Source organism: Perissodus microlepis, chromosome 5 (genome assembly GCF_051167445.1).
Source record: "Perissodus microlepis isolate ML-2025 ecotype Zambia chromosome 5, ASM5116744v1, whole genome shotgun sequence".
NCBI classification, from domain to species: domain Eukaryota; kingdom Metazoa; phylum Chordata; class Actinopteri; order Cichliformes; family Cichlidae; genus Perissodus; species Perissodus microlepis.
The window spans coordinates 3,192,105-3,207,552 of NC_140465.1; the positions used below are offsets into that span (position 1 = coordinate 3,192,105).

The 15,448-nt window shown below is 41.2% G+C and overlaps 1 protein-coding gene across 2 annotated transcripts in view; it reads left to right on the forward strand.

Annotated features, from left to right (window-relative positions):
• The window catches only part of LOC146386388 (copine-9-like), a 252,328-nt gene that overhangs the window by 223,837 nt on the left and 13,043 nt on the right, over positions 1-15,448 (forward strand). For both annotated transcript variants that reach the window (XM_084927401.1, XM_084927403.1), the window contains 2 exons: positions 4,239-4,341; positions 6,244-6,301. In XM_084927401.1, coding sequence (XP_084783527.1) covers positions 4,239-4,341; positions 6,244-6,301 — 161 coding nt within the window. The remainder of the gene's footprint in view (positions 1-4,238; positions 4,342-6,243; positions 6,302-15,448) is intronic.

A 15,448-nucleotide genomic window follows, 5' to 3' on the forward strand; every position in this document is an offset into this window, starting at 1 on the left:
GAATGCAAAGAACTAAATTTAATACCCCCCTGCTCTGTGTCCAGGCCAACCTCCGAGTTCCTCCTCTAGGTTGACCCCCTGAACTGTCCTTCTACTCTGCTCAGGAGCTGGGCTGACTACCTCAGTTGTCATTTATTGTTTGTTGGCCTTTCCTGCTCCCTGTTTTTGGTCATGTTTATGGTTCTTTGTCACGGTCCTGGGCCGGTACCCTGTGTTTTATGTTATTATTAATCTTTGATTTCAACATGGTTTTTCACTGTTAGTGTTTTGGTTTCTGTTTTGTATTTCTAGCTCCCTAAGTTCTCTAGTATTTCTTGGGTTTTGTTCCTGTGCCCCTCATACTTAGTGTAGGTTTAGTTCTCTCCATGTTTATTTTCTTGTTCCCCAGTCAGTCGTGTCTCATGTCACTCCTGTCCATGCGCTCCGTGTTCACTCTATTCAGTCTCAAGTCCGTGCCTCTGTGCCTGTCCCATGTTTCCTGTTTTATTTTGATAGTCCCTTTCCTGTGTTCAGTGTTTTGAGTTTTGCTTTTCCCCTGTCTGGTTACGTCTGATTAGTCCCAGCTGTGTTTCCACCTGTTCCCCATCCTCTCGTTATCCTACCTGTGTATTTTAGTCCTCAGTCTTCCCCTTCCTCTGCCCTGTTATACCCTCTCATTGCTGTGTGCTACTTTCGTGCTCCTGGTTTAACTTGGTAAACTCCTAGTCTCCAGCTTCTTTGTTCTTCCTTCTCTGTTTCCAAGTTTAGTCTCCTAGTTTCTAGTTATTATGTTCTGTTTCCTGTATTTTGACATACATTAAAAGCTGCCTCTTTTAGTTCATCCCTCCGTGTTCTGAGTCTTGCGTTTGGGTCCAATCTCCTGCTTGCTACACAATAAACATGACATTTTTGTTAAACTTGGTCTTGGTATCCTGCATTTTGAGTCCTCACCCTACACACTCCACATTATGAGATCCTAAATCTTAGTATTCAGGGGACAAAAGAGTAACAATTCTAACAGATACATAAATTATATAGACTGATGATCTATAATATAAATCTTGTCACTGAAGGATGCAGGTACAGTTTAATGCTTTGAAGCTTCTGAAACCTATGTCATCACCAAGATAACATAGACTTCAGGAGCAAAACAGCGAGACATAGTAGTGACAGAATCCTTAAAGATATATGGAAGAAATGGCAATGATGGCAATGAAAACAAAGTCAAGAATTGAGAATTGGAGAATAACTTCAGGTCTTCCTGACATTATCTTGTTCTCAGGTTTCATTGTTTTACCTGTTTACACACTTTCCCATTATTCCACAGAGACAGAAAAGGAAAAAGCAGGGCTGCAAGCAGAAGTTAAGAGAGAGAACCAGAAAAAACTAAATCAATGGATGTTAAGACAAGAGGACATAAAGAGAGGGATGCAGCAGACAGGCATACTCTGATGATCCATCATGGCTGAACGCAATCCCAGCAGTGACAGGATTTAGAACAGGACTCCCTGGAGTCTAGACACTGGTGTTGGTGAGGATGCAGCCTGAGGTTTGGATGGAGCTCTGAGGCGATATGGAGATGGGGAGAAGGTGGGCTGCATGAATGAGAGTCTAAAAGGGAGAATGGCAGAGAGCACAGATTTAAACCAATCAAGGTGGAGGCTGATTGGCTCAAAGAAGCCAGACAGGATGATGACTGGACTAGAGTCATGATGCTAATATGGAGATTGACTGTGTGGGAAAGTGGTAGTGATGCAGATGAGTGAGCTTCAGCTTAGTTGAAAAATATTATTTGAAAAAATAAATGGGTAGTTTAAACAATGAGTTCTTGATCTCAGCTTGTCAGACACTCATCCTTGGTGTTTATATTTTAAGGCACTGGGAACCCTTTAAGGGTCACTTTTTAATATGCTGGGAAATGTTCCACATCAGCATAATGCAGTTTCAGGAAGCATTACATGATGTGAAAGAGAGGCATGTTGTGCATTAAGTCATAGAACTTTTTGCACACTGTCTAGAAAATTGTTTCCCAACAATAATTTTTTGGTTTTTGACATTTGGGGCCATATTAACAAACTTTCTAAAAGTCTAATCTCTAAGTTAGTCCCAAACTTTTTACTTTGGTGACGCTGTATGAGTCGTTCTTTTAAAAGGTGTGAATCTCTAATAAAAGTATATTTGGTGATGCTGGGTATAAAATGGGCAGTGCGTTATCAGCATTTCTCAGACAAAAAAAATAGTGGAAGGACAAAACAGGAAAACTAGTCAACAACTTTTTCCTTCAAGTGAGAAAATTGGATATTTGCATTTTGCAGACTTGAGATAATTCACAATCATCTTTTTAAGAAAAGATTCCTCACTGAAGCATATTTTATGTATATTCTGGTGCTTAAACAAATAGCTCTACAAAAATTCCCCAAAATTTAAATGATGCCAAGTTAATAAAATACTGTGTGTGATGTTTTTGGTGCCTTTCATTAAAGATGCTTTTGTTGAAGCACACTCCTGTGTTAACACTAGACACATTAACCCTCTAAGTTTTCCTCAGTGACAACCCAAACCGTAGGCCCAAACCCTAGTCCTAGGTTTTGGAGAAAAGCAAAAGCTCATCTTTTGAGAAAATGAAAATATTTTGTGTGCAAGATGGAAGTTTTTTCTTATTATTTCAAGTTTTGACAGTTTTGTATGCAAACTAAAATCATGTATTCTGATAGTATAAGTTTAGAGTTGGACTCATCCTCAGTGATGACTTTGACCTCAGAGGGTTAGCATTTTGGTGAGTTTAAAGTCATGATTTTATGTGATGTAATGCTATGGGAAAATATAACTTTAAGAAAATATTCTGCTGAGTCTTGTCAATCAGAAGATTAAAAAAATGTAACTGAAACATGTTTTTCCTAAAAAGTCATTTTGGCTCGTCTCCAAAACATAAGGATTCCAGGCTAGAGTCGGGGCTGCCACCAGTGACGATTTAGACCTCAGAGGGTTAAAAAAGGCTACTTTTACTAAATTAAAAAACTAAATTAAGTAAGTAAATTAATAAACCATATGAAGACCCATTTACACATACTAGCCTACTGTGTAAGTGGGTCTGTCATCTCAAATGTTTTGCATGCTGGATGTAAAAAACCAATGGAGGCGGATGGAATTTTTATTTATTTATTTATTTTCAGAATTTTAAGGAAGAAAAGTCAGTTTTTCTCTCAGAATTCTGACTTTTTTTTTCTTAGAATTTCAGAATTTTTATATTATTCTCAGAATTATCAGGAAAAAAAATCTGAATTCTGACAAAATAATTTCAGAATTCTGACATTCCCAGATTGGAGGAGAATTAGGTACACTGAAAAACAATGGGGGGATCTTTTTTTCCCCAGAATTCCAGAAAATCATTGGAATTCTGAGATTAATGTCAGAAATTCTACAAAAAGGATTATGGCCACTATAAAAAAAACAAAAAACAAAAATGTGGGGGGCTTGGAATCTTTTTTTATTTTATTTTATAAAGACTGTGGTTTCAGTCACTTTTTGGTTTGGGTTAGACCCTTCCTTCCCACATCCTATCACCATATTAAACAAATAAGGAGGTAAAATGTTTTCCCCTCTTCACTGACCACCTCCTGTGTAATAAAGATATTACTGTAGAGTACATTTGGCTGTGGTCTCAAATTTTGTATTTAGACTATTACGGGACTTCCGCTAGAGTATATCAGACTAATGTCTATATTTATTTAAGTCACTTCAGCAATTTTCTGATCGACTGCAGTTTCACTCATTTGATTCAAAGAACTTGGTTGGATACTGCTGTTTCATGCTTAGATCACTTTTTCACACAGATATTGAACACAGCACACCTGCAATACTTAATACCACCACATCAGTGATGTATGATAACATACCAAAGTGCATATCTATGTACACAAATAAATCAAAAGACCCAAAACATGTTAGACATATGTGCACAAATGCAGGAACTTTCAAAGATTGATCTCACACACTGTAGTCACCTGAAATATCATACTTCTGAGCAGGTACTTTGCAACAGAGAGCAAAAAAACCAGAGAAAGTTACATCTGATGTTTGCATTTCCTTCAAAGCCTCTATTGGTGATCAGCCATAATTGAACATGCCCATATCCCATGCACATAAAACAATATTATCTGTTGGTTATTTTAACCAAAGCAACAGTTTTGCTCAGGCATGTGTGCATGGAACATGTTCGGGGCCTAACATTTGCATGTTTGTGTGTTTTATGCTGTAAGGAGTGCTGCAGAAGTGACTGATGGCTCACAGTACTTTGTGCTGCTGATGATCACAGACGGCGTCATCTCAGACATGGCTCAGACTAAAGAGGCAGTTGTCAATGTGAGTATACATAGCACACTACACACAGAACATTTAATTGAATGTAGAGGCAGCACATCAGTGGGATCCACATCAACGCAAGACAGATGATATGATGTGTAAAGTCTTGTATAATAGCATATACTGTGATGAACGCAGCTATCAAGTCTGAAAAGTGTTTGTTAGTAAGAAAGTGCCTCAAAGTGCCTGCTTTTTCAGAAGTCATTTAGATTTAAAATATGGCCTGGCCTGTATTTGTATAGTGCTTTTCTAGTCCCTAAGGACCCCAAAGCGCTTCACACATCCAGTCATCCACCCATTCATTCACACACTGCTGATGGCAGCTACATTGTAGCCACAGCCACCCAGGGGCGCACTGACAGAGGCGAGGCTGCCGGACACTGGCGCCACCGGGCCCTCTGACCACCACCAGCAGCAGGCGACGGGTGAGGTGTCTCGCCCAAGGACACAAAGACCGAGACTGTCCGGGGCTCGAACCGGCAACCTTCCGATTACAAGGCGAACTCCCAACTCTTGAGCCACGATCGCCCCCGGCTCAATCGTGACTCAAATATGAACAGAAATAAAAATAAAAAAATCGTGGAAAAAAAGAAGAGGAGGAAAAGGTCAGAAGTTGATTACCTCATGTAGACTCACCAGTCACAGCTGTAAGCGCTGACATAAACAAAGTCTTGCCTCAACCCACACTTGGAGGAGTACATGTGGAGTACCAGAGGCCTGGGAGCTTCAGGGTTCTGCACAGTATCTTTGCTGTTCCCAGGACTGCGCTCTTCTGGACAGAGATCTCGGATGTCATTCCTGAGATATGCTGGAGCCACTTGCCCAGGTCACTGCCTTGTTTACCACAAGGACCACTTTTGCCTTCACCCTCTATATCTTCTTGAGCTCCTCTCTCAGCCCTTGGTATTTCTCGAGTTTCTCGTGTTCCTTCTTCCTCATTTTGCTATCATTTGGTATAGATAGATCTATTACTACACCTGTCTTCCTCTGCTTGTCCACCACTTCTCTTTCCGGTTGGTTGGCCATTACTAGTTTGTCCGTCTGTATTTGGAAGTCCCACGGGATCTTATTCGGTCATTCCCAACCATCCTGGGGCACATATCCCATTATCACTTCAGGACTTCCAGGCTATGCTCGGCACTGATGTTTTTGCTGTTATGTGCTGGATTGTCTCAGAGGCATCTTTACACAGCCTGCACCTGGGGTCTTACCTGGTGTGATAGACCCCAGCCTCTATGGACCTTGTGCTCAGAGCTTGTTCCTGTGCTGCTATGATCAGTGCCTCTGTGCTGTCTTTCAATCCAACTTTGTCCAGCCACTGGTAGGACTTCTAGATGTCAGCCACTTCCTCTATCTGATCACACAGTTTTTTTATTGGTATGTGTATGTGTCTAAATTATTAGGGATCAACTAGGTAGTTATTTTAACCATTGCCATGATTAGCATGCAATGTAGAGAATCTCAAAGTTGTACTGATCAATATTAAAACGAATAATAATGGAAATATGGAATGTAAGTATTCTCTGTGTTACCCCGGACAGACTGGCTTTTTGTGACCTTAATGGAAGAGAACGGATGGCTGGATGGATGGAAAATATTTTGATTTACAGATACTGTGGTTAACTACCAAGTGTCTGATCGACGAAATGTGTTTGTATTGGACTTAAATTAGATGCTACTGCAGAAGTAAGAGAAACAGGCAGAGCCAAAGACTGGTACTAATTCCATAATGTTCTGAAAAAAAAAAACCCCACAACTGAAGTTCAGTCAAACTGTATCAGGTAAAGCTAGCTTTTCACTGGTATGCCATTCTGTATATTGCTGCATTACTGTGTAAAACTGTCTTTCAAGGAGTGGGGGAACTGTAATCTGTCTCGTATTCATTCTATGCTCCTTCCACAGGCAGCCTCTCTGCCAATGTCTGTCATCATAGTAGGAGTGGGCCCTGCTGAGTTTGATGGTAAGTGCTTGTGTGTGACATGGAAGAGGGGATGTGCTGAGTACTTTCACGCTGACAGATACATGTCAGAGACGTCGTTATTTGTTTCACAAATACAATCGAGCATCTGTTTCTTTGCTGTGCTCCATTATGTAGCACTGTTAAAACCAACTGTTAAAACCAACCTTGCAGGAGCAAAGAACATTCCAGCCTATATAGTGTGTATTCCAGGACACAAACCTCATTGGTTCCTACTTACAGTATATGTCTGTAATATCATTCAGTTCTCCACATGGTTTAATTTAAAATGGAGCTGTAGTAACCCACAGAAAATGTCAGCCTCAGTACATCCAAGGTGATAAAAATGTCCCAGTGGAAAACCCAACCTATTTAAAATGAATACCAAATACAAACCGGCATGAAAAGTCAAATGGCTCCAGGACATTACAAGAAATAATTAAATTTGGGCTCTTGAGAGAAAAAAAAATTACAGACATGTGGTTCCAAACGAGATCAGAGATTTTCCTTATTTTCTCCTTTTCCTCCTGTTCCTCGTGTTCTTAAATGTTTTTTGGTTAATCACGGCAGAGCATTTCCTGAAGAAAATGTCCTGTGACTGCTGTAAAGCTGACTGAAGCAAATAGAAATATATATGTGTGTGTGTGTGTGTATGTATTTGTTAATGTGTGTGTATAATGTGTGTGTATAATGTGTGTGCTTCACAGAGCAGGTTCACATTTTTTATTTTTAGTCTTGGACAAAGCCTCACAGACATCCGTCCAGAACTTTTGTATTTTGGGACAGGACCAAAACATATGGATCAAGGTGGCCTCTGCCAATTTACATCTTTTGCACATTGGGTCAATCTGGGGATACATCTTTGCCAATTTCGATTTGCTGAGATGGACCCTGTGCACTATTTTAAACTGCAGAAGGCAATGTCTTGCACACATGGAGGACGAGTGAATATTACTTAAAACATTGCCCCAGTCTGCTTCAGTAATACAGATTCTAAGATCCTCTTCCCAGGATCGCTTAATTGCAGACATAGAAGAAGAACCCAGGCGCAAAATCAGAACAAGTATTGATGATATGGCCTTTTTCTTAGCCGGGTTAAAACACATAATGTCATCCATTACATCATTAGGGGGTTTATTCGGGAACCCTGGGATAGAGCCTGAAATAAAGTGTCGTATTTGTAGATACCTAAAAAAATGAGAAGGGGGTAAGTTGTATTTATTAGTCAAATGTTCAAATGAGGCAAACGTGCCATCAATGAATAGTTCTTTTAAAGTTCTCAGCCCTCGCCTCTGCCAGCCCTGAAATGTGCCATCAGACAGTGAAGGGGAAAAAACATAGTTGGAAGCTACTGGGCTGCCTAAGCACATCTTCAGAAGATTAAAATGTTTTCTAAACTGAAAGCATATCTGGATAATATTATTAACTACAGGATTCTCAATTGTCAGGCTTTTGGGCAACGGGATAGATGCACCTACGACAGACGATAGCAAGAAAGAACCAGAAGAGAGCTTCTCCATTTCTACCTATACGGGTCCGCTGCAATCGTGCTGATAGTGCAGCCAGTAGGTCAGACAGCGTAAATTGGAGGCCCAGTAATAATAACGGAAATTCGGTAGAGCCAGGCCTCCGTCTTGCTTTGACTTTTGCAGATGTGTTTTACGCAAACGTGGTTTCTTATTGTTCCAAAGGTATGATGTAATTACAGAGTCCAATTTCTTAAAATAAGCATTCGGAATGTATATAGGGAGGCTTTGAAACAGATAAAGATATTTTTCAAATTCAAATTTCAAATTCAAATTCAAATTTTATTTGTCACACACACACAACCATACACAGTATGACATGGGGGTGAAATGCTTGTAGCTGTACAATGCCCGACCATTAAATGACAGAAAAAAAGTTTTACAATATTTACAATTTACAGGTTACTACAAAATTTACAAATTAACTTAGGAATTTACAGTAAAGAATGTGCAAATAGCAGAAGAGATTATAAAGATTATAAAGATTATAAATTATAGGAATTATAGGATTATAGGAAATGTGTGGTGGTGCGTGTGGTGATGTGATGTGTGTGAGAGTCCAGTCTTATAGTGACGTGTGTGGGAGAGTCCAGTCCTACACCTGGTTCAGGGCCCGAATAGCCTGGGGGAAGAAGCTCCTCCTCATTCTCTCTGTTTTGGCCTTAAGGGAGCAGAAGCGCTTCCCAGACCTCAACAGTGAGAAGAGTCCATTGTTGGGACATAATCTTCCTAGCTTTGGACTTGCACCGCTTGGTGTAGATGGACAGCAGGTCAGGGAGCTCTGATTGAATGATGCGTTCGGCTGAGCGCACCACTCTTTGCAGATCTCGTCTGTCCTGCTTGGTGCTGTTCCCAAACCAGGTGCAGATGTTTGCCGTCAGGATGCTCTCGATGGTGCAGGAGTAGAAGTTCTTGAGCACCTTCAGTGGCAGATGGAAGTCTCTAAGTCTTCTGAGGAAGAAGAGACGCTGACGGGCTTTCTTAACCAGGGTGTTGATGTGGCAGGACCATGACAGGTCCTGAGTGATGTGGACACCCAGGTATCGGAAACTGTCCACTCTCTCCACTGGCGTGCCACTGATGATGAGGGGTTTGTAATTCCTCGCCTGCTTTGTAGTGAAGTCCACGATCAGCTCCTTAGTCTTGCTGATGTTTAGGAGGAGGTTATTCTCCTGGCACCAGGTCTCCAGGTTCCTAATCTCCTCCAGGTAGGCCGTCTCGATGTTGTCGGAGATCAGGCCCACAACAGCAGTGTCGTCAGCAAACTTGACAATGGAGGTGGTGTCTGATGTGGCTACACAGTCATAAGTGTACAGTGAGTACAGCAGGGGGCTTAAAACACAGCCCTGAGGCACTCCAGTGCTGAGTGAGATGGAGGGGGAGACTTGTTTTCCCACCCTCACTGATTGGGGTCTGTCTGTGAGGAAGTTGAGGATCCACTGACACAGTGATGAGCTGAGTCCTAGATCCGTCAACTTGGTGAAAAGCTTAGAGGGAATTATTGTGTTGAATGCTGAACTGTAGTCCACGAACAGCATCCTAACATAATTCCCTCTGCCAGTGTCCAGCTGACTCAGGAATGTGTGGAGCAGGTGAGATATGGCATCGTCTGTGGAACGATTAGTCCGGTAAGCAAACTGAAGTGAGTCGATGGTGGCAGGAAGTGAAGAAGTGATGTGATCTCTCATCAGTCTTTCAAAACACTTCATCACAATTGAAGTCAGTGCTACTGGACGGTAGTCATTGTGGCAAGCGGGCTGTTGTTTCTTTGGAACAGGAACAATAATGGACTGTTTGAAGCACGTGGGAACCACAGCTTGGGCCAGGGAGAGGTTGAAGATCTCCGTGAACACCGGTGCTAGCTGGTCAGCGCAGGCTCTCAGGACCCGGCCAGGGACTGCATCTGGTCCTGCTGCCTTCCTGGTGTTCACCCTCCTGAAGGTGTTCCTCACGGCACGCTCTGTGATGATGAATGCATTTTCTTCACTGGTGCACTCCGAGCGCGCGCAGCCGTTTGTTGTTTTAATTGCTGCGGCATCGAAGCGAGCATAAAACGTGTTCAGCTTATCAGCCAGTGAAGCGTCGGCATTCATCATTGAAGAAGCTGGTCGTTTATAGTCCGTTATAGTCCGCTGTCCTTTCCACAGGCTCCTAGAGTCGCACTGTCGTAGCTGTTATTTGGGTATTTGGGTAATACAGACATTTTAACTACATTCACTCTCCCAACTAACGAGAGAGGAAGCTGCGACCATTTTGACAAGTCTTGTTGCATACTGAGGTGTAACTTAGTAAAATTTTCTTTAAAGAGATCACTGAAGTTTTTCATCACAGTTATGACTAGATAGACAAAACTGTGCGTTGCAATCTTGAAGGGAACAGTAATGTTCGCTAATGTGGAAAGAGGCATATTTAGAGGCAGTAATTCACTCTTGTGCAGATTCAATTTATAGCCTGACACAAGCCCAAATGTATCAAAAAGTTCAAGAATGTAGGGAATTGTTACCTCAGCCTTGGATACAAACAGCAGGAGATCATCGGCATATAGAGATTTTTAGTTTATGCTCAGTGCCATATCGCGAAATGCCTTGAATAGCATGATTACTTCTTATAGCTATTGCCAACTGTAGGATCCACATTCCAAAGGGTTCTTATCTTTTTTGGGAAGTAATGTTATACAGGCTTGATTTAGGCTATCAGGCAAAACACCTTTGGCAAGAGAGTCAGTATATACTGTAGCTAACACAGGGGCTAGTTTTCCAGCAAAGGCGGCATAAAACTCGTTCGGTAAGCCATCAGGGCCTGGTGATCGGCGAGACTGTAATGATTTTATTGCCGTTATGATCTCCTGCTGCTGGAAAGGTGCATCCAGGGTGGAAACCTCGTCTGGGGACAATGTTGGAATCTTTAGGTCTCTAAAAAAATCAGAGAGGAGGTTAGAATCATTGGTATTATCGGAGCTATACAACTTATAATAATAATGCTGAAAAGCATCATTTATCCCCTGTTGATCTGTAACAGTTCCACCATCTCGGGTTGCGACCCCATTAATAGTTTGCCTGGCTCTTGCACATTTCAACTGTCTTGTTAGAATCTCTCCCGCCTTATCTCCGTGTTCATAGGTATCACTGCGGTTCTTTAACAATAAATATTCTATAGAATGTGAGGCGAGCACATCATATTCTGCACCCAGTTTCAAACGTTCTTTATATAAATTTGGTGAGGGGTTCTGAGAATTCCTATTATCCAAGTCTGATATTTGCTTCTCCAAATCCTTTAGTTTAGAAGTAGAAGTGCGTTTCTTATTAGCTGTAAACGATATAACCTGGCCGCGAAGAAAAGCCTTAAGAGCCTCCCAGACCGACGAGATGGAAATATCTGAGTTAAATTAAATTCCAAAAGATAGGTAATTTGATCCAAAATAAACTCTATAAAGTTTTCATCACTTAACAAAAGAGAGTTTAGGAGACTCCATACTGGGTATATGCAGTGTCAATATTAAGGGCGCATGGTCAGATATTACAATAGGCTGATAATCACATGACTTAACAAGAGAGGTTAGTTTGTTATCAGTAAAAAAAAATAGTCAATTCTACTGTAGGTTTGATGAGCATTTGAAAAAAAGGAATATTGTCTGACTTGTGGGTGTAAAAAACGACAAGTGTCCGAGATGCCGTAGGTTGAAAAAAAGGACTGTAAATAAGAAGCTGACTTTGTTGTCGAGTATCCAGTTCTTACAGACGATCTATCCATCCCAGGGTCCAAGCACAAATTAAAGTCACCACCCATAATAAGTAAATGGGTATTCAAACAAGGCAGGAGGCCGAGGACGCGTGAAAAAAAATTGGGGTCATCACAGTTTGGGGCATATATATTTACTAATGTAGCATTAATATTAAAAATTGATCTGGTTACTATAACGTATCTGTTTGAATCAGCCAGAGTCGAAGAGGCGGTAAAAGGAACCCTTTTATTAAAACCAATATATTTACCAATATCGCTACACCTCTTCCCTTCGCTGTAAAATGTGAGTGGAAGAGCTGCCCCACCCAACTACATTTTAAACGAGTATTATCTGACATTTTAAGATGGGTTTCTTGGATACAGGCTATATCAGCACCCATATTTTTCAAGTGAGTGAGAACCTTCTTTCTTTTAATAGGATGGTTCAGGCCTTTAACATTCCAGGTCACTAAGTCAATAGAGGTAACCATTGAAAATATATCAAAAATTTTAGCTGGTTGCTCAGACGGGAAACATAAAGCACTTGGTTCTTAACTTGGACAGTCGAACACAGAAACCCTCCCAGAAACCCCCTGAACCCCCAGGTGACACTAGCTGTCAGAACAAACAGCACACCTACCCAATCTAACTGAAAAACTTCCATAACTATCCTACCTAAAGCTCCTTAAGCCCGCATAGTGTAAAGGTTGGAATAAGACCCACCAGGTGTACACCGGTGAAGTCCACCATTCAAAATATGTGCAAATAATTGCACTGTCACGCCAAAAAAATAATAAAGAAAAAGAAATGAAGTTAAATGTCTGAAAATCAACATAGGAATCATGACAATGGCGTAACAGTCGTCCGAAGTAGTCCCGTGTTCCACGTGCCTCAAAACAGTTCAGTCTTCCATGGAGTCTTGCACAAACCTTTCGGCCTCAGCCACAGAGCCAAATGTGAGGCGTACACCATCCGTTTTAACAATGCGTAGTCGCACCGGGTATAGCAGTGATGGTTTCTGGCTCACCACCTCAGGGCTGTAGTCTTCGTAGACTCGGAATGGTTTATCCATATACTTCAGGTCGCTCCTCCTCCTGGCCTCTCGTATTAGCAGCTCCTTGTTTTGGTAGCGGTGAAAACAGACAATGACGGGCCGCAGTCTGTCTCCGGGGGCCGGTTTGGGGGCCGAAATACGGTGTGCACGATCCAGTTTGGGGGGAGAGGGGAAAATGTCTCTCCCAAAAACATCTTGCAAGAACTGTGAGAAAAACTTAGAGGGTTGTGGACCCTCAATCCCTTCCTCCAGGCCGATAAGGCGGGCATTGCAGCGTCTGTTTCTCGACTCAATGCCCGATAGCTTAGCCTTCAGCTTTTCATTAGCGACCTGTAGAGTCTCACAGGTATCCTCCACTTTAGCAAGGCGCTGGTCGAGCATTTTGGCGCTTTCCTCCAAAGATTCTAGGCGCTCACCATGGTTGTCCGATGCCTTCTGTAGTCCATCCAGCTTTTTTCATTGTGAGATGTTCGCAGGAACGCTAGCAGCCGCGCATTCGGTTGTTTTGCCATTCGACTTCGCAGGTTTAGGCGACATGACAGGGCATCAAATGTTCCGACGGCTTCACCAAATCACCAAGATATTTGCCTCAAAAGATAAGTTAGGTGGGCTCGTTCAAATAACTAAAAATTGCGGGAGCTAAGGGAAAGTGTGAATACCCCATGCTTGTCAAAACCGGAAGTCTAAAATTTATCCAATACCTCTGTTAATTATATTCAATATTACTGGTCATAAAGCTTTAGTATCATGTTGACGTAAAGACAGTGGGATATAATCACAAATCAATGCCACTAAGGTTGGTGTTGATGTTAACTCTACACCCAATGTTTCTGTTCCTGACATTGCCACTATGTAGTTTAACTTAAGTCTTGATATTTTCACATTTCAAAAAATAAATAACTAAATAGTTTCAGGAGCTGCAGCTGCAGATCATGTGAGGCAGAGACCCAAATGCCGATGACGCAGGAGAACAGTTAACAAAAGGCGAGCCATTCAGTAAGGCTGAAACAAAACAAGGAAAGCCAAAAAGAACTAGAGGACTTAAACTGGGAAACACTTTATTCATTTAAAAAACTAAATAAATACAATTTTTAAAAAGCAATAAAACCTGAGCAACAACCAAGAAACTGGAAGATAAGCTGAGACACCAACAAGGGACAAGGGGAGACTGAGATAATATATACACTACAGGGTGATTAGGGAAGTGGAAACACATGGGGACACAGCAGGAACAAATTAGGCATAATGGGGAAGCAAAACTGAACACAATGCACATGAGATGAGGCCTGACAAAATAAAACAGGAAGTTGCAGGAGCACCGAGACTCGCCGAGCTTGACACCAAGACGGGGAGACAGAGAGGATGAAACAGAGAGTCGTCTCCAAAAAATGCACCGTGTACTAGCAGACACTGACGTGGTGGCAATCACCACAGCAGCTCCATCAGATGCTTAAGGATGTTGCTATAAAACTTCATTGATGGTATAGTTTCTTTGTGAAGCAGTTCATGATATAGAACTCTAGGAAGCCAGCTTTCATTGCCAGAAATGATTGCTGTTTGTTATCTGTGAAACCACACAATGTTCCAATCTATTCATGTGGAGATGGCTGAGAAGATTACCTTGATTGGGATATCAGCTAAACGTAGATCTGGTTTTTGGTGGGCCAGAACTTTTACAACAAGTGTGATCAACACGTGCTGTCAAAGTTTCTCTTCTAGGCTACATATCCCCAAGTTGTACTCACAACTACTTTAATTTTCCATTTTCTGTTTAATAAGATTCTAATCAGCCATCAAAATGTGCTCATTTTCTACTGATTGTATGAGTGGCATTATGTTAAATGTTTGCAGTTCTTGAAATCCCAGGTTGGTATCAGACCTCTCCATCTGACTGCCAACACACAGAGCAGTTCCTTTTTTCAAACGTTTCTGCAAATGCACAATTAACTAGCAAGCGGGAACAGCAAGCCTTTAATTAAATTACTGAGGGTTTTTTCTTCTTTCACTGAATGTTCAAGAAACAATTTGTTCCCACTTGGGTTTTGTTTTTATCACTTCTGTTAATCCTGATAATATTGTGCTCGTAATTAAGAGATTGATTAAATCTTTGTACAAATGAATCAGAATCAACAGACTTGATGGCCGAGCTCCAATAAATAAATCATATGTTTATCTACTTTGGAGCATGTTTTTAAAGCTAATCCTTATTTCTTTTTAAAGAGCCTTAAGGCAACTGATTTGGTGCTATATAAATAAAATAAATAAATGAATAAAACTGAATTGAATTGAATCAAAAGGTTTTTGGTGACAAATTTCTGTTGTTATGATATCATTGATCAAATTGTTATTATATTTACTCTTCTGACACTGTCACTGCGTCTGTCAGGACTTGTGCAATCAGTAGAAAATTACTGCATTTCTCAAAAATTATTAAGCATTTAACACATCAGAAAATGGAAAACACCAGAATCAGGCTTGGTGCATTGTTTTGGCATTAGACTCTGTACTTGAGTAGATAATGAATCCATGTGCTCCTCCTCTGTGAAATCCTAGAAATATACTTAATAATATTACGTTAATGGCGAAAGAGGCCTGTCATCTTATGCTCACCACCTGACCTATAAAGCGTCAGTGTCTTTTTAACACGCGATTTAAATTATGTTCTTTGGTGAGGGAAGGGAAAGGCAAAAATGATTTAAGCTGAACAAACACTGAGCCCTCATAGGGACCCATTAATCTGTGCTGAGCGTTTGGGTCAAGGGTGAATACTTGTGTGTGACATAAGAAGCATAATTAAAGCAAAAGTCAGACAGCGAGAGCAGCAATCTGCAATTTAACTGAATTCTGTGG